This window comes from Ambystoma mexicanum, chromosome 9 (genome assembly GCF_040938575.1).
Source record: "Ambystoma mexicanum isolate Mex_15411 chromosome 9, UKY_AmexF1_1, whole genome shotgun sequence".
Lineage (NCBI taxonomy): Eukaryota > Metazoa > Chordata > Amphibia > Caudata > Ambystomatidae > Ambystoma > Ambystoma mexicanum.
Genome location: NC_090931.1, coordinates 463187610 through 463206737, shown reverse-complemented (window position 1 = coordinate 463206737; position 19128 = coordinate 463187610). Strand labels below are relative to the sequence as shown.

Genomic DNA, 19128 nt, shown 5'->3' with positions numbered 1-19128 from the left:
TTATAATTTGCAAGGATTTATCAACCACCTGATCCATCTACCCAGCCTGTTGATTCTTTTAGCAGACACACTGATGGGATTTCTGATGTGCTATCCAAATCTCACCATTCTTGGTGATTGTAATGTATGGGCAGAAGACTCACACTATGGTCTCCAGGCTTTTTAGCAATCCTGAACTACTACGTGTATAGCAACCAGTCTCAGGACCCAAGCATTCCGATGGGCATATGCTCAATTTAATGTTTAACTTATTTAACTACTATTTGGACAGAGCCACATATACCTCGGCCCTTACAGATCATTCTGCAATTCCATTCCTTGTGCTTCTTCCTTCTGCTGCAAGCAAGATCCCTGCTACACGAGGAACACGCACGGGAATAAAACATGCCTCCTTGACACAGATGTATTCCCCATACAAATGAAAGCTTCTATACATGAGTCTCATGTCAGCACTTCTTGAATTCCATGAATACATCTGTAAAGATGTATCTATAGCCCGCTCACTAACAGGGTTCCAAATAACCCCTTGGGAAGAACAGGCAGCATGGATCACACACGAACCTGACAAAGCTAAACAGACAGAGTGCTCTATACAGTGTAAATGGCTCACGTGTTATGCAGAGTATGGGGGCCGTTATGTTCTGTTATGTTCTTTGGATTTATACTGTGGGCTGCTGCCAGAAAATACCACCCTATACAGCCATATTGCCCAGCATAAAGCAAATATTAGATCAGCAGAAATGTCTCCCTATTCAAATCAAATTTACCAAGCTGCAGCCAAATAGAACATGCTTTTCAAACACATTATACATTTCAAGCCATGCATTGCAATCATTAATCCCATAGGGCCAAGTATCTTTATCAGTACTAAATCAGTTCTCTTTGTAGAGCAAAACATTGTGACAACTTATGATGACTTCAAAGTGAAAATTACTATACATATCCTCAATTCAAACCTTGGGAATTTCTTACACCATGGTGGGGTGAGAGCAAAGCAGCATAAAGCAAGCGGTCGAAGTGAGCGGGAGCGGTCCGGAACGGTGATCCTGTACTTATTTAATTACCTTTTACAGCTCCTATACTTTTATTTTAAAATGAAACCGTTCCGGAATGGTTTTGTTTTAAAATAAAAGTGTAGGAAGAAGTTGAAACCTTCACTTTCAGTGCACTGCACTGAACGTTCCCTTAAACAGCAGGTGCAAGTGTTTGGGGGGGTGTATTGTGTGTGGGAGGGGTTGTGGCAATGGGGTTGGTGGGGAGCAGGGGCAGGCCAGCAGGGAACATAGTTCCTCTACTTCTTTTCTTACACTTCGACCACTGCATAAAGCACGTTTCTCCCTCTCATACGAAGATGCTCAAAAAGCCTAACCTTGACCATGATAATCAGAGGAACTACCACCTCAGCTCTAATCTTCCTATCTTACCTATCCCAGTCCAAGCTGCCCAACATTGGAACGGACTTCCACTGAACCTCCGAACAGACCAGACCTTCCAAAATGTCAGGAAAAATAAGAACTTTTGGCTTATCTCAAATGACATATGAATGAAACCAATCTATGCTATTTTTTCATGTCTGCTGTTACCTCATGTACCATAATGTATTGTTCCTACTTGTAATCTTCATGTACTGTTAAATAATAAGACTCTGTGATAACCTGCATTGTATTGTACACTACACAGTATTGCACCTACTTGCAATTTTCATGTGCTGTAAATAATAAGACTCTGTAATAACCTGAATAGTATTTAAAAACTGTATACCCTTGTCGCGCCCAGATACCTTTGGGTGATGACTACCTTACAAATGAATAAACAAACAAACAAGAGGCTAGAATGCATGGCTACTGCTTAACGTCAAGTGTATGTGGAAGATAGCCATTTGTTCGAGCCTGCACAGGCAGGCTTTTGTCTGGTCAGAAGCAGATACTCGGGCATGGTCACAGTTTTGGATGAGCTCAGATTGATTAAGGGTAAAGGGGTAGTGGGAGACCCAGTGCTGATGGATTTATCCTCAGCATTTGACAACCTAAATCATGATTTCCTGTTACCCAGACTGAAAGAGGTAGGCATAGAAGGAATTGCTCTAAACGTGATGAAGTATTTTCTAAGTGATTGCAAGCAGATGCTCTCCCTGCCCCTGGCCTCTACAAGCTTCTGCAGGTTGGCTTGTGGTTTCCCACACAGATTAGCGCTTTCCCAATTATTTCTTTAATTAGTATTATTATTAGGTTATTTATTAAGTGCAGACCTAACATAGGGAAACAGAGCACTTAACAAGTCATAGGGGGAAGGACACAGTGAAGGAAGCAGAGATAGAAGGGAGAGGGGAGCTAACAACGGTGTGGTTGGAGGGCAGGCAATTTGGCAGCAAGGGAACTACAAGCAACCAGCAGAGGAAAGGGGGGGGAGCAGATCATCCAGTCTCGGGTTAGGTGGGGAGTGGAGGGTGTGTCGACCTATGTGTTAAGGAGTAGCCATCCCTTAAAGAGGTGGGTCTTCATCTCTCTACTTAAATGTAGAAATAAGGGAGCAAATCTGGTGCTGATGGTGAGGAGTTTCCAAAGTCTACTGATGTAGACTGGGAGGACTATCCTTTGGTTCTTTCATTCCATGTGCAAGTGTGCTCATGTCCTAAAGTTTGAATATCACGGCGGAGAGGATGAGTCCTTGCGGCACTTCACAAGTGATGGGTATAGTTGGTGATCTAGAGGAATCCATTTGGATGAATTGTTGGCAGTTAGCAAGATAGGATGCATAGTCTACTTCTGTTGCTCAGCCAACCTATTCTGGTAATTCAGCTTCACATATTTGTATTAAGCCAACAATTACAAAATACTCTTAGAATGTCTGACAGGATGTACACCAAGGCAGTTCGTTGGAACATTGTGTGCTATCCTTGGACCTCTAGATGGTTCAATATTAGTTAAAAGCCAACCCTACTAAAGCACTACTACGGATCACACACCCAACCGAAATATATTTTATGCGCCTTCTACTCTAGAACTGTGCCCAAAACTACTTACATTGAGTAAAAGCTCAGGTGTGTAGATTGGGAGCTATGTCTGGATCTTCAAACTAACCAAATTATAAAGGTGAACTCCCATCACTTACGTAGGACAAAATAAATCTTCCCATATGTAAATCAGTCTCACAAAATGCACTTTATTACTGCTTTGCGTCTAATTCGCCAGGATTACTCAAATGCAATTCATGTATGCACCACCCAAATCTTGGTAAAGAGGCTCCAAGGGCTACAGAACTCAGCACCTGACTGCATAAATGCCCTTTTCAGATAATATAACACACCTATTCTGTAAACATCACTCAGACATTCATCAGAAAAACAAATACACTTCAAGATATTGTGCCTGGCTCACAAAGCCTTCCATGATCAGGCATTCTATTCTCTCTTTGCATGTTATTAGATACTAGCAGTTGTACCAGTGCTTCAAACGTACATTCCTACCAAAACGAAAGAAAAATTAGACAAACTTAAGTTATAGTTATATGTTATACTTTTTACATTGTCTACACCATGGAACCTAAGCACATGCCCAATGTCATGATTGTAGCATGTTGGGAAGTATGTTGAACATTTCGAATAGACTCGCACACATATCCAAGCATTGCGGACCGCTTCTAAAAACACTTAAATAAAACAAACAAAAGAATGTATAGACACTTGCTACCGTGGTACCATCCTTGACTCCATAGACAAGAAAAGCCAAGTGGTTCATCACAGCCGGTGAGTCAAGGCGAGAGCTAATAAGGAACCAAACTGTGATGAATGAAAGTTGCAAAGTGGCAGAAAAGTGAAGTTCAAAGAACTGTTAACTTTAAGGGAAAACTAGCTGCAGAGGGGTCTGGCACCACGTGGGTGCTGAGTCAAAAAGACTTTGGTTGCTCCCATATTCGTTAAAACTTCCGATACCAGAAGGCCCCATGAGGGCTGCAAGGAAAAGGTCAAAGTGGCCATACAGGTACCTAAAAAAATCCCCCTGTACAGTCGAAAGTCTTTGACCGGCAAACCAGTAAGAACCCAAGGGAAGTGAATCCTGCATCATAAGAAAATAGCAGGAAATATAAAGTTGGCAAGAGTGAACCCGACGGACGGATGCCGATGGAAGGGGGTCAAGCCTAAAGTCCCAATGAACAGTGTATTGACAAAGGTGTACCTGACAGAGGGATGCCCACAGAGAACTGTTTAAAAAGACATTAAGATTTGTGAATGCCAGAAGAGAAATTGAGTTGACAAAAGCCGTAGTGAACCCAATGGAGGCAGGCTAACTTTCGAGAAGTGTCTGAGCCCAGAAGAGGGGGTTCTTGGTGTGAAAAAGTCATCACCCAACGTACAAGCTTATAAGGAACTTTTGTTTATTATTTTTGGAACACATCAGGTCCTCGGAGGCAAGAGACTTTTTGTATAAAAGAGACTTAACCAGGATAGCTCGAGTGTGTGGTGTGCTCCGGAGTCCCACCTTGTAACGTGCTCTAAACATGGGGATGGGAGACCCCCTGCTACGGCATCCTAACTTATCATTTGTGAACACTTCTTTGTCCCCTGTGAATCCTATCCCACACCCTTTTGTATTTAGTTGTAAGGACTGGCAATACGTTTTTCTTAGTTTAGGCACTTTTATTTGACAAGACGCAACTGGGACTGCCTCATTATTATTTGATTGTCGTAGCTTACTCCCACCTTCGATTCAGGTTTAGATTAGGTGTTTTTCCAACCCGCATACACAGTTTAATAAACACCCTTGAACTGTGATCACTTGTGTCTGTCTTTACTGTTGCCACCATGAGTTCCCTACAGTCCCCACTACTGAAAAGCAGGAGACCTCCTCTGAGAGAAAGGAGAAAATTGAGTATGTGTACTCACCCCTTTGACACAGGAGAGATGTACAAATTCAGGCTATGTACCCATTAACATGAGAAAGAAGAGACAAACAGATTACATCTGTGCTCCCACCAGTGAAAAAAAGGGGACATGTTCAATTTCAGGCTCTGACCCCTCTCCTGTGAGAAAGGAGGGACATACAAATTGCATATGTGACCTCACCTTTGTGATACAGGAGAGACATATTCGTTCAGGTTTTAACTGCACTCCTGCAAGAAAGGAGAGATGCCAAATTGAGTGTTTGACCCCTGCAAAACAGGAGAGATGTATACATTGAGTCTGTGCCCTCACCTCTGTGAGACAGGAGGGACATAAGAATTCAGTCTGTGCTCCCACCCCTTTCAGACAGGCGAGATGTACAATTGAGTGTATGAATGACTCTTTTGATTCATAGGAACATATGCAGTAAACTGATCACATACACCTCTGTTATCCTCTGATATCCGATATTAGACACACAAAATGCAGCACACTTGGTAGTTCACATTTGGGTGGGTGCGGCACCAACATGTCTGTCATCATCTTGGTCTATGCCATCCAACACCACCACAATGAAATTACATATCTAGAGCCTGGCTAGTAGTATCAATGAAAACCACAATAGCCGCTACCCACTCTCCAGTGTCCAGGGTGCCCTGTCCACTGCAACACAGCAGGTCATCCTCTGACTCAACCACGATCTGCTGCCGTCTTTGTGCATTCTGTCACTGTGCTTGCGCAGGCAACCGTTTCTTGCTACGGTCGACTGGGATATGGTGTTTATTAATTTTAATGAATGTCAGTTGTTCTATATAAGCTACTGAGAGGCTGCCACAAAAATGTGCTCTGAATATACACTAGCTGGAGGGCAGCTTGGGATGTAAATATTTACACGGACACGTGCTGCTTGCCACACAGATTGATTGGAGAACAAATGCTGCAGTGGACCATCCTCCTTGTCAAGCTGGCATGTGACTCAAATACACTTTCATCATCTGTACAGTTAGAGGCCCACTACCTGCCACTCTCCAAGGCCCAGACACATTGAAGAATGCAGAATTTGGAAACAAGTCCAACAGGGTGAAGGTATCAGAGGAGCACACCCTAGACAGGGGTACCCCTGCACCTGACAATGTTGTGGGGCAGAGGTTTCTACCAAATGAAGACATACTGCTTCCTGGTTGTTGGGATGCTCAGTTGTTGTTGTTTCCAGTTCTTCTAGCCTCCACTCAAACAAGTAATATTGCAAATGCTTCTTGAGTTCAATTTTGCACATTCCATCTACATTTTTTGTATGTGATGTCGAACTGCCCACAGTCTGTCATAAAGCCATTTTAACCTTGAAACAGGGGTCAGAAAATGACACCAAAAGATACTTAATGTTTTCTATAATGCCTTTTGTATGTGTGTCATTCTGAAAGATTGTCAACAGTTATATGTGGGTCATTCTGAAAGATTGTCAACAGTTCTCTCACCAGCTGCACAATGTCTCACTTGCCCATGTTCTTATCTGACATTGTTGTTCTGGACAGGCTCATTCTGAGTACATAGAGCAGCAGTTGAGGTAACCCACTTAGTGGCGCAGAGCTTTGGCTCACATGCGGTGTAGCTTCTTCTTCTTCAAAGGGCTGTTTCAAACAGCAGACCAAGCGCATAAGGTGCTCTGAGTCAGGGCAAAGACGGCCGCATGCTATGCTCAGCTGTGACCGGAGTAGTAGTCATTCACCACTTTACTTTGCTCAGTCAGCTAGTCAAGCATGTGCAATGTTGAATTCCAGCAGGTTGGAACAGACGTTTTGAATTGGTGGAGTAGTTGTTTGTGCTGCTCCTGCAATGTACACAAGGCACTTCTAGCGCTGTATGTCTGGCTGAAATGAGATCAGATCGTGTGTGCCACGGACAGGGGAGCTATCACAGACACAATGTCTCCCAACATGGTGGAAACATGGATGGACAATGGCACATGTATTGTGTTCCAAAGCTTTAATAAAGCAATGCATTGGAGCCATATTGTGCTGCCACAAAGCCAAATGCTAGATGCTGGGTAGTTAACTACTCAACCTCACCTCCTCTACCTAATCCTAGATGTCTGTCATTAAAAGAAATGTAAGTGCAGGAAAAGAAATTGAGCGTTGGAGCATGAGCAAAGAGTTGCTGACCCTATTCAGAGCCTTTCGATTGACTGGGCGACAATGATACCTATTGGGTGCTCTTATCATAGTTAAGAAATGGAACTGTAATAGCAAGGGTTAAAAACAGTATATAGTGCCATTATAATATTGCTGAAACTTAACTTTGGCTTAACTTGTACAATTAAGTATTTTTATGTGCTTAGCTATTGTGTCTCGTTCTGTCTGCACCCTCTTCATTTTAGTAACCATGTACCTGAACTTCTGTCTTCTAGAATGCATGAACTGCACAAAAATTGCTGATATGACTGAGAGGCTGAATACTATTGAAGCCAAGGTAAAGTAAATATGCCCAAACTGACATGAACCTTTGAATAAATAAAAACATACTAGCTGTACCCTGCGTATGATATGCTGATCACGAACAATCTCTCCCTCTCTCTCTCTCTCTCCTCTCCCCCTCTCTCTCTCCCCCTCTCTTCTCTCTCTCTTCATATCTCCCTCTTTCATAAACTTTGTGTGCTCTCTCACCATCCCTTTCATTTCCTCTGACTTGCTCTGTCTCACTGTCTATCTCTGTCTTTTTCTTTCTATGTAGTTGAGTGTCGAGCTGTCAGGTGCACATTTGCTATAGCCACCACATCTTTTACTGACTACTGCATGACCAGATGAATGAAAATAGTTATATAGTTGGGAGTTTGGGTTTGTAGTTTTTTGCAAAGATAATCATACAAAAAAATTATATATTTAATTGTACTAACATTGTAAACTAGATTTTCTTTACAAAGTTTACAAGGTTAATTTCTAAAGATCACTTCAGTATACTTTTTTATCATAACAAAAGTGTTGCAATGTTCTTACTGAGAAAAGCGCATTATCAAAACCTACAATAACAATATACATTATTTTCTGATTAGAAGGTTATCGCATTAAGATGCACAATCTGGTGCACTCCTACTGTACTCGTTCAAAATACTCATAGGAGAATGGGGAAGAGGGACAAATAGCCCCATTGTTGACTCCAGCCTGCTTTACGTAAAATTAAAGTGAATTTTGAGAATATATTGCTGTGATTAAAGGATTCTATGCTTCACCTACTTACTACACAATACACATTGGAGTTGGGTCCCATTTCATTCTTCAAAGCATTCAGCCGAATATAAAACTGTTTACAACCTTGAACCATATATACTAATTCAGAAAGCTTCAGGATATAGATGTGAGTATAAAATAGCTGTGGCATCTATAAATCCAATGTGTTTTCAGGGGTCTTGCCTCTTATTTTCCTGAACTGGGATGGGAACTGCCGTATAGGAGGAGAGCCATGCAAAATCATGATTTATAGTAATAGTGGCCACATATTTTTTGCCTGCAGCAACACAAAACTGATTAACAATGGCAATGCTGACATATGTTGTAGACACATCTTCATGGAATAGAGTTATGGTGTCATATGTTGTGTGTGTGACACCATCAAAGTGACTTACAATAATAATATTGGTATTCATTGTAGGCACATCATCATGAAATTGATTTACAGTGACAATTTTGTAATATATTGTGGCACAGAATATTGTGGGTGAAACTTAATGAAATCCCATCATGTATTGTGGCACAGCTTCATCAAAGTGATTTACAATCAAAATGCAGTTTTATGTTGTGGGTGCATCTTGAAAGAGTTTTACATTGGCAGTGCTGGCGTATGTTGTGGACACAGCTTTTTGAATGTGATTTACAGTGGCAATGGCAACATATATTGCGTGTGCAGCATCACAATGCTGACAAATATTTCGGGCACAGCATTATAAATATGTAAAATGCACCTGTGTACTGCTTGTAACTCATATTCTATTGGTTTTTTGCATCTTTTATTCTAAAGAACAATTGCAAATTGTATGCCTTTTGATCCCATTTTGTCTCAGAAAACATGCTGTAAAATGCACCATTTCAACCCATGATTTCCAAAAACATGTCATGGGGAGAACCCCCCTCAAGAGTTACATTGGTTGTGATCAGTCTCCGGCCTCCCCATCTTCATCTGTCCCCCCTGTACCCACAACCCTCAAATAAGATGCTTGCGTCCTGCTAGGGTCTCCAACCTCATCTATTTCCCCTCGCATACCACACAACATCAGCTCCTCTCCCCCTACCTCCTGTCACTCTTTCACTTGGCCTCTAGAATGCACAATCGCTCTGCGAACAAGTCTTCCTACATCAATGACCACTTAAACTTGTATCACCCCCAAATGTTGCTTCTTGCTGTCACAGGAACCTGGATCTCCCCACATAACTTTGATACACTATCAGTGCTCCACATTGACTCTGCTACCTTCTTCCACTCTTTCAGACCTCAACACTGCCCTTTACCCCATTTGACATCAACTCTTCCCTTTTTGTGAATGACACGTTCAACTCCTCCCTACTACTCCTCTCACTGTACTGGCTGTTGACCCTATGGTTATCTCAACTCCTTCTTCCCTGATCTGACCCTTCTCCTTGAGTCACCTCCTACTGACATCCCCATTTTCATGCTGGGGGACCTTCTCAAGCCCCCTGCAGCCAACTGCTTTGAACTTAAATCCCTCCTATCGGACCAGTCCTTCCACCATTTCAACCCACCTTGGTGGGAACTCTCTTGACCTTATTTTTCTCTCTAATTCACTATTGACCTCTGACCTCTCCTTTGACCCCTGTCCTTCTGATCACTCCAGTGTTAACCTTAACACTGTGGTACCTCAGCCTTCTAATCCTCTTCTCCCCTCTTCAATGAGCAAGAGGAAATTCAGGCAGACTCTCTTGCTCCTTACCTTGATAGTGTGAGGACCTCTCTCCTTTCTCTTTACCCTATTCATGGCTCTTCCTTTGACTGTACTTTCTCTAAATGTCACTATTCACTTATAACTCCATTTGAACAACACTATCCTACTCACACATTCACACCTTCCCGTCATCAGCCTTGGATCACCTCTGACATTCAAAACCTCAAAACAACATTCAATGTGATCTACAACGCTGGCATAAATTACGGACACCATCCAAACTGCTAGCGTACAAAGACTCCCTTGTTGCTCTAACCTAACTCAGCTGAGCCAAATCCTCCGACTTCGCAAACCTAATCTCCTCCCTTCGCAATCACCCCCACAAACTTTCATCCACCTTCCAATCTTTGCTCACACCTCCCAAGCCAATATCCATTGCCTCTTCTCTTTTTGCTAACTACTATTTCTCTAAAATATCTAAAATTCATGTCACTTATGGCCCTCCTCTCTCTCCCCCAGCCCTCCTTCTGTCCACCGCCTTAACCCCTGCATCTTCTACACTTGACTTCTTCTCCCCGACTTTTGATATTGAATTAGCATTCATCCTTCACAGCGCCAACCTATCTTATGTGCCTCTCGACCCTTTTGCTCCCCAAAATGGTCAAACACTCTTTAATCTCTCTGAACCAAACATCCCTGTAAACTATTGGCCAGTTTCTCTCCTTCCCCATTGATCAAACGTCCTTGAGCAGGTGGTCTTTGACTGGATCACTAAGTACCACGAGGATAATGGCCTTGGATACCCACTTCAATTTGGCTTCCGTAGTAAACACTCTACCGAGACTGAACACGTGCATGCATGCCTCCAACTTTTCTTCTAATGCTCACCCCAGACTCTCTTCAATATTAACCCTTTTGGAACACTCCACCGAGACTGCACGCATGCATGCCTCCAACTTTTCCTCTAATGCTCACCGCAAACTCTCTTCAGTGTTAATCAATTTTGACCTATCTGCCGCTTTTGACACTGTTGTTCACTCCTCGCAGTTTGGCAGATTATTAGGCATGACTATACATTGAACATGCCGGTAGTTTAGAATAAATGTTTACACTGTGTCAGGTTAATACAAAATAGTACCCTGATTTTTTTCTCAATAGTAGGAATATTTCCACTATGTAAATCATACAACTGTGTTTGATGATTGTTAAGATTACTTTATCCTTTTTTTTTTCTTTTTTGTGAATCAACTGTTCTATAATCCTGTCTTTGAATGTGTTGTTTTTCATTTAGAATTGCTTCAATATATATGCATGTTTTAATATATATGCTTATCCAAAAAACCTTTGTGTTTCAAACCAGATCAACTTTGATGTATGAATGTGTTTTCTGGTTCTCTTTTAATTGTTTGTATTAATAGTAAATACTGATTCAATTGTAGTTTACTCCGCTGTGTTGTTCCTATAGTGACTCTTTGAGCACAGAACAAGTCCTTTTTTCTAATTATATTGAAAAACAACAATAAACGAAAATTGTTTCATATGTGGATCTCTCCCTTCTAAGTTAATCAGTATTTTCAACCCCCCATCCACATTAGCTCTAGGAGGTATCCCTATTGTTCGTATTACAGTTCACTCCTCTCTCTTCACTCTCTAGGAATGTGGGTTTTCGCAAATCAGCTCATGCTTGGATTGTATCCAACCTGGAAGGTCAATCCTTTAAAATCCTTTGGAACTTGCAACTCTCTGGCCTAAGCCCTCTCCCTGTCAGCATCCCCGAAACGATCAGTCCTTGGACCTCTGCCCTTCACACTTTATACCACTGCCCTATTTATTATTTATTATTTATTTATTGGGTATTTATAATGCGCCTAAACACAATGTGTTTTAAGGCACAACAAGGCAAGGGGGGGAAGGGAAGAGAACAGGGATGCCAAGACAAAAACGGGCCTAGTAGACCTTGTGATGTTTGGATTGTGCAAGTGAAGTAACGAAAAGTGCAGACGATTGGATGGCGGAGTGGTCATTATGGCGTAAAGGCCTGTGGGTTATGTGAGTGCCAGGGGAGGCCAGGGGAGGCCCGGTTGACAGAGCCAGGGGAATGCAGAGAGTGCAGGAGAAAGGAGAACCATGCTCTAAATGTGGGGAGGGGACTGGAAGGGGTCAAGAGGATGCAGGCCCATCCAGGCTAGTGCAGGGGGAGTGGGCCCGGATGGACAAGTGCAGGTCAGGCGGGAGTCAGGGGAGACCAAGTGCAGGGGTAGGCTGGTTGAGGAGGGCCTGGTACCCTGTAAGCATCTGAAAGAACCAGGCAGCCAGTCACAAGCCAAAGGGGAACATTAGCAGGGTAGAGGGAGACTTATTTCATCCTTTGGGAGGCATATCTCATCCTTTGTCTTTCACAATCACCTTTTTGCTGATGACACTCAAAGAGGTTTCTCCTTTCCTCCTTCACCCCGGCCAACTGGGAACAGATTAGAAACTGTCTCACTGCAGTTTAACACTGGATGTTGCTTCATTCTGAACTCTTCATAAATGGAAGTAATTTTTCTACCAGCTTCCAATGCCATCCATTTACTCCCCTCTCCTATCTCCTTCCCGCCTTAACTTCTTGCTGCCTCACCTAAGGCTCGCAATCTTGGGGTCTCTTTCATAGTGACGTATGACTGCAACAATTGATCACTACCATTGACTCTGCTGCTCTTAATAACCTCCTCGACCTTTGAAAAATTAGTCCCTTTCTTACTAACCACTCCTTACTAATCACTCTGCAAAAACTCTAATCTCCACTCTTGAGATCAGGAAAATGGACTACTGCTCATGCCTACTCCTTGGTCTTCCTAATCCTTCCTCCATCCAGACACAGTCCTCAACTTTGCTGCATGTACTCGCTACAACCTACCCAGATCCTCCCTCATTTCTACCTACCAACAACATGCTGATTTGCTCTCCATGTGCAACACCTCTCTTTTCAAAGTCCTAATCCTAGTCTACAAAACTATCAGTAGTATTACTTCTCAGTACCTGTCTGGTTGTATCTCAGTTTACTCATCTCATTCCCTCCCATCCTCCTCTGCACTCCACCTTACAGTCTTTTACCCTCCATGTGCCTAATCTCGCTTCGGCTCTTTCTCCCTATTCTCCCTACTGCAACAAATCCCACTGCCCATAAAATTTAAAACCAGCACAGCTGTGGATCTCATCAAAGCCTGGCTTAAACTTCACTTACTTGCCAAAGAGGGAGCACCCCCCTGCTTTTGCCCCTATCAACCCAACCTGAGCACTGCCTCCAGTGATGCTTAATAATTAAATTTTGTATAATTAAATAGTACACCTTTTTAGTTTGAAGCAAGTGTCCCCTTAGTTTAATGTCACCTTTGAATGTCACCTGTTTTCTTCTATACATTCTGTTTCTGTTTGTTTTGTCGCTGGTATATGTCCTACTTTTAAATGTGTTACTGTAAGTCATTTTTGATCTAAATTGCAATCCCTCTTCTTCAAACAAATATAAAACAAAAAACATCTTGGTAGTCGGGTCTCAGGGTAAGAATGACTTTGAGTATAGGGTTGTGCACATACCTAGTCCCCAACACAGGCATATTTTTCTTAGAATATACATATTAAGATAGGTTTTTTTTCACAGGATTATTAAACACCCAAAACCCCATTTACTGTGAGAGTTGCCTATTTCTTTTTTCAGTGTTTGGTCATTTCGTGGTAACATGTGAAACCGTTGACAGCAAGACAGACCGAATTTAGCTGATTGAAAAAAAAATCTTTTGGGCAGTTGGGAAAGGATTGAAACTAGAATTATGGTAATGGGAGAGTAGAAAGAATAATTTGAAAGTCTCAGGGGATGGGAATAGGGGGCGATATACCCATAAAGAGATATGATTCGTAAAGAGATATGATTAAAGAAAACAGAGTACCAAAAAAAGGGGCACATTCAAGCAGTGTTTTTGTATCTTTCCCTTCTCTGCTAATCATCCCACCGCCACTGAGACTGGCGGTCTGGTCCCTCATGTCCGTCACAAGTTACCAGGCCTCTACCTAGTCGCCGCCAGCACCCTCACCCCCTCAGAACTGCCCTTGCAGGCCCACTAACTGGTGGCTGTGCATCCCAGCCTTGGGATTGCTCCGCTCTAGCACTTAGCCAGTGGCCGTCCTCCAGGCGCCCCTTGGCACTTCCCTCCTGGTTTCTCACCAGCATGTCCCCATTCCTTGCTTCTCTTGCCCTCCCCTCCATTCCTGCACTTCTCTTCACTGCACTTGCACGTCCGAATGCCAAATAGGCCTAGTAGGACCACGATTATATATTACTGTTGTTGCCAATGTTATTTACTCCCCTTTCTCCCTCCCCACTTTTGCCTTGTGGTGCCTGGAAACACTATTTTGTTGCATCGGCGCCTAACAAATGCTCAATAAAATAATACAAATAAAAAATAGAAAGGCTTTATAGAAACAAATGCTATTTTTACATAGACCACTTCCATGCTTTTATGGTTTAAGAGAAATTGGCTGGTTTGCAATCGGCAGATGTGTTCATGGGATCTAGAATTTCTGCCCTCTCCTTTCAGAATTGAGGGCAGCACTACCAATTGTTTTCAAACCTATGACAGTAGAAACCCGCACCTAAAAATAGTTAGGAAGAATATAGGTAATAGGACTTTGCCATGGTAGAACAATCAGCAATAATAAACAACCTCAAATTTTAAAATCTTCGACGGATTAAGAATAAAAGATTCTGGGTCGTGGACAAGCGCTGTGAGCAATGGCCACATAGTTTTTCATGCTCCCAGTCTGGCATAAATTCTATCACCCGTCAGTATCTATAACATTCTAAATTCATTAATTCCTCCTTACTACATTGCTGATGATCCGTGGTGATATTGTGGAAGACGTTCCTGCCACTTCCTGAGTTCTTTCTGTGGCGTTCGTTCGGAAGGCCTCAAGCGGCGCAGTCCTGTGATGTGAGAAGCCGCCATCTCCAGTCAGCTGTATGGACACAATTTCTTCACAACACAGCTCCAAATACATAAAGAATAAGAAAACTATGAATATTAAAAAGGTAGTGTTTCTTTTTCAGTAGTAACATTTTTTATACAGCTTGAACTTTTCTTCTTAAACATAATTCACCACTTCTGAAGGTTTTAAGTCATTATTTCGATTGGAATCTCTGCTTATACCTAACCATAGCTTGATTATTTTGATATACGGTTCGGATGGCTGAAAGTAGGTGGGTTGGTATTTTTTTCTTTATCAGGACCTTCCATAAAAGGTCTCGTGAGACCTCATCGAAGGAGGACTTTAGGTTAGCAAGTACAGCATACAGTCTGACCTTTAGTAGAACTGTGTAGTTCTGTATTAGGAGAAACAGTCGGAAGCCCTGGTCCCCACAGTGTTTAGTCCTGATCTAAAGCCATCTTATATAATTTAAAAGTGTTTTTTATAATGTGCTTAATACCCTATAGGTTTATAAACACAACCCAGGACTCGAACCTAGGTTGCTCTGCGTCGTCATGCTTCCAAGTCGAGCACCTTGCCCCTGAGCTATACTACCTGCTATAGTGCTGCTGATAACCTGCTTATCCTCGGCCCACTGCTGGAGATGTTTCAAAAGGACTTTGGCCAACATTTTCCCAGAGCTGTCCAGCAGAAAGATCGTAGGATAATTCCCCGAGACCTCTCTTTCCTCTTTCTCAAAAATGGGCACAATAACAGCCTTTTGCAAAGACTCTATCATGAATGATAATGTTGAGAAGTCGCAAAACATCGGGGCCCAAATCGAGATTTCGTCCTTACAAAGATTGATTGGGATGCAATCAGGGGCGGGGGATTTTCCACTTTTTTGTGATTAAATGGCTTCCGTGACCTCGGGCAGAGTAAATTCAAAATCATCAGCCACTGGCCGTAAAAAGCCTGGAGTCACTGAAGGAAGAGAGGTTAAATCAACAGGACGCTCTTCACTCAAGCCGCACAAAGCCTTGAAGTGATTGTGCCATACAAGGGCACTAATACAACACTGGAGAAAGTTAGAACCCTTACCCTCTTTACCAGGGACCAGCACCCAAAACATGCTTTGATGTCCCCTAGCCACAGCATTCCTTAATCCAATCGACTTCGACGTGTGGAAGTCTGCCTTTTTTTCCTTTTATAGTGTTCTTGTAAAGGGCTCTTTTAGATCTAAGTAAAATCCTGTCGATCTCAAGTCCCTTTTTTAAACAGGCAAAGACCTCTAGGGCAAGTCACAACTGGTTGTAGAGACCTAGCCAGGTATTCAAATTCTCTCATGGCCACAAAACCAGTACAACCTTCAGAAAGCAGGGACAAAATATAGGGTAGGGCATTTGCATATATCTTCACCACACAGGGCAATTTCTTTAACTTCTCCCAGCCAACATTCTTCCTTGCATGACCAAACACAATGATGAGAATGGGATTAACATGTGTGTTATCATAAATTGCTACCCCCACAAAATTTAAAAACCACAGTTAAAGGTTTGTGATCACTTTCGCCCCGATTGGCCACATTAAAACTCACCATTTTGGAACTAATACCAACATAAGTGGTTCCTGCTGGCTGATCACTTGAAAACCATCCATTACAGGGTCTCATATCAAGATTATACAAAGAGCACATAGGGCCTCATTACGATTTTGGAGGCAGCCATGCCTCCAAAACCGTGTCCGGGTCCGTCGTTCCCTGAGTGGGGAATTACCAGGCCATTCCGAGTTTGGAGGGCCTGGTAATTCCTCCCTCAGGGAACCCGGGCTGGACCTTCCCCATTCCCATTTGAGCCCCCATGGGGCTCAATGGGAATGGGCACTGGAGATAACAACGGGCTGATTACGACCGGCCCCTTGATAGTTTCCGGGTCCCCTCGCGGGACCAGGTAAAGAAGTCTGGTAAAACCAGACGTCCACATCGGGTCCCGCGAGGGAACCTCGTAATATTGCGGAATGGATTTAACGGGTCCGCCACCATTAGCGGCACCCGTTAACCCATTCCGCAATACTTGCAATGAGGCCCATAGTGTCCAAGTCTTGTACATGAGATTTCTTAGGGAATGGAGCTATCAATGCAAAGAGGTAAACATACATTTGTACTGCCCCCAGCAATGCACTCCGTGGAAATTCTCCTGTGGTGAGGGAGTGGAGTGGAGTAGTGGGTTGAATCCACAAATCCTGCTCCTCTGCTCAAATATTAAACCTACTGTAGTCTGGGCTTTGCCCTCACATTTATCTATCTTGCATATTGTGGGCTATATTTCCAAAAACAAATGCAAATAAAAAAGGTGCACAGGCTGCACCTTTCTTATTTGCGGTAGTTTTAAAAATGTGGTGTCATATATCTGTTCATGGTGCTGGGATGCTTTGGGATTGGCCTGTACTTCCTGAGTTGTGCCCGACTCCTATATACTAGCTCGGGACAAAGAGTCCGTACAAACCGAAAATTGTTAGCAATATTCCTCCTCGGTAGGGAACTAGGCAGGACTGCCCCTTCTCCCCTATACTTTTCACCCGCACCATCGAGCTCATGGCCGCCTTTGTTCGACAGGTACATGGACACAGGGGGATTTGGATAAGAGGGTCTCCACTCTCCAGTCGATTGATCAGGATAGTGTGGTTGACAGTGTCAAAAACAGAGGAAAGGTCAAGGAGGATGAGGACAGAAGGAAGTCCAGAGTCAAGATTAGAGAGCAGATCTTCACGGCTGTTCAGAAGATCAGTTTCATTGCCTCTGGCTGCTCTGAAGCCAGACTGATGGTCATGCAGATAACCAACAGATTCAGTAGGAGAGTAAGCTGGGAGATGGACAGCTTTTCCCAGAGTTTGAACCAGGAAATGAATGAAAGAGATTGAGCGATAGTTTGCTGGACAGGTAGGATCGGCAGAAGGCTTTTTAAGGATTGGTGCACAAGGGAGTGTTTGAGGAGATAGGGGAAAGATCAAGTGGCGAAAGAGTGATTGCAGAAATCGGCAAAGGCTGAATCAAGGGTGTCAATGTTGTCCTTCAGGGTTCTGGAGGAGCTGGGGAACACCTGTTTGGACAAAACTTTCATAGATCGGACCTGTCTAGAAACCACGTCAGGCGTTGTCACAGAGAAAGAGAGAGAGTAGTGGTCAGAGGGGGGCCGGGAGTGGTAGAGGGAGAGGAAGAGGAGAGCGAGGACAGGATGTCCAGAGTTTTTGTGGTGAAGTGAGAAGCCAGAGCTGTGCAAAGGGCCTGGAAGGGAACAGGAGAGGTCAAGACTGCAGAAGGATTGGCCAACTCCTTGCAGATTTTGAAGATTTTGGTTGTGTTTTAGAGGCCGCAAAGGCGCAGGCTTGGATGTGGACTCCTCTTTTTGGACAGGACAGAAAGTCTGTATTTCCTTTGGAGCAGGTGGCAGGCCAGTTTATCAGAAGATGCACCCAAAGCCCTCCACTTCCTCTCAGCCACCCTGCACTTGTGTTTCAGGTTGACGAGGTCAGAGTCATACCAAGTGTTGCACTTGGAGGTAGGCTTTAGATGGATACTCACGACAGGGGCAAGGATGTCCAGAATGTTGGCGATAGAAAGATGCAGGTTAGAGAGGGCTGTGTCCGAGTGTGAGTCAGCCACAGGAGTAGGAGGAGCAGACAAAGTAGAGGCAAAGACATCCACTGACACACTTCATGGACCGAATGGCCATGAAGATAGGTGACAGTGCTGCAGTTGGCTTTGCCTAAGGGACAGAGTTTCAGGTGACAGGAAAGAAGAAAGTGGTCAGTCCAAGAGAGAGGAGTGCTGAGAGGGTTAGAGAGGGGATGTCTGAGGAGATGAGAACATCCAGGGTGTGTCTGGCAGAGTGTGTCAGACCAGAGGGTAGAATGGAGTGAGAGAGAGTGTCATAGAGATTGCAGAAGAACCCAGCATCCAGGTGAATTTTGAGGTCTCTGAGGAGGAGAAGTTGAGAGATAGAGGCAAGGAGAGAAGAGGAGAGGTCCGCCCACTCTGAGAGGAAAATGGTAACTGGTCCAGGTGGCCTGTGGATGGTGGTGGCCGCAGTCAGAGAGAGGCCAGGAGAGATACAGAGCCTGCAGACCAGGAATTCAAAGGAGGAGTAGGACTGTGTGGGAATGACAGAAGCAGGGGCCCACACCGGAAAGATCAGAGCTCCTCCACCTCTGGGTGTGTTGGTTCTTAGCTCAGAGAGGATCTTATAGCAATCAGGGAAGAGAGTGTCAACACTCGTGACAGAGCTGGCCTTGAACCATGTCTCAATGAGAGCGAAGACATCAAGTTCAAGTTATTCCAGGAGGTGGCAGATGTCAGAGGAGTGTTTGACAGCTGAGCGAGAGTTGAGAGTAGTGATGTGGAGCAGGTTGCCACATTTGAAAG

At 43.6% G+C, this 19128-nt stretch overlaps 1 protein-coding gene across 4 annotated transcripts in view; it reads left to right on the top strand.

The window, feature by feature from the left end:
- Positions 1-19128, top strand: part of COL26A1 (collagen type XXVI alpha 1 chain) — a 1569010-nt gene that overhangs the window by 1069006 nt on the left and 480876 nt on the right. For all 4 annotated transcript variants that reach the window (XM_069614996.1, XM_069614997.1, XM_069614995.1 and 1 more), the window contains exon 4: positions 7284-7345. In XM_069614996.1, coding sequence (XP_069471097.1) covers positions 7284-7345 — 62 coding nt within the window. The remainder of the gene's footprint in view (positions 1-7283; positions 7346-19128) is intronic.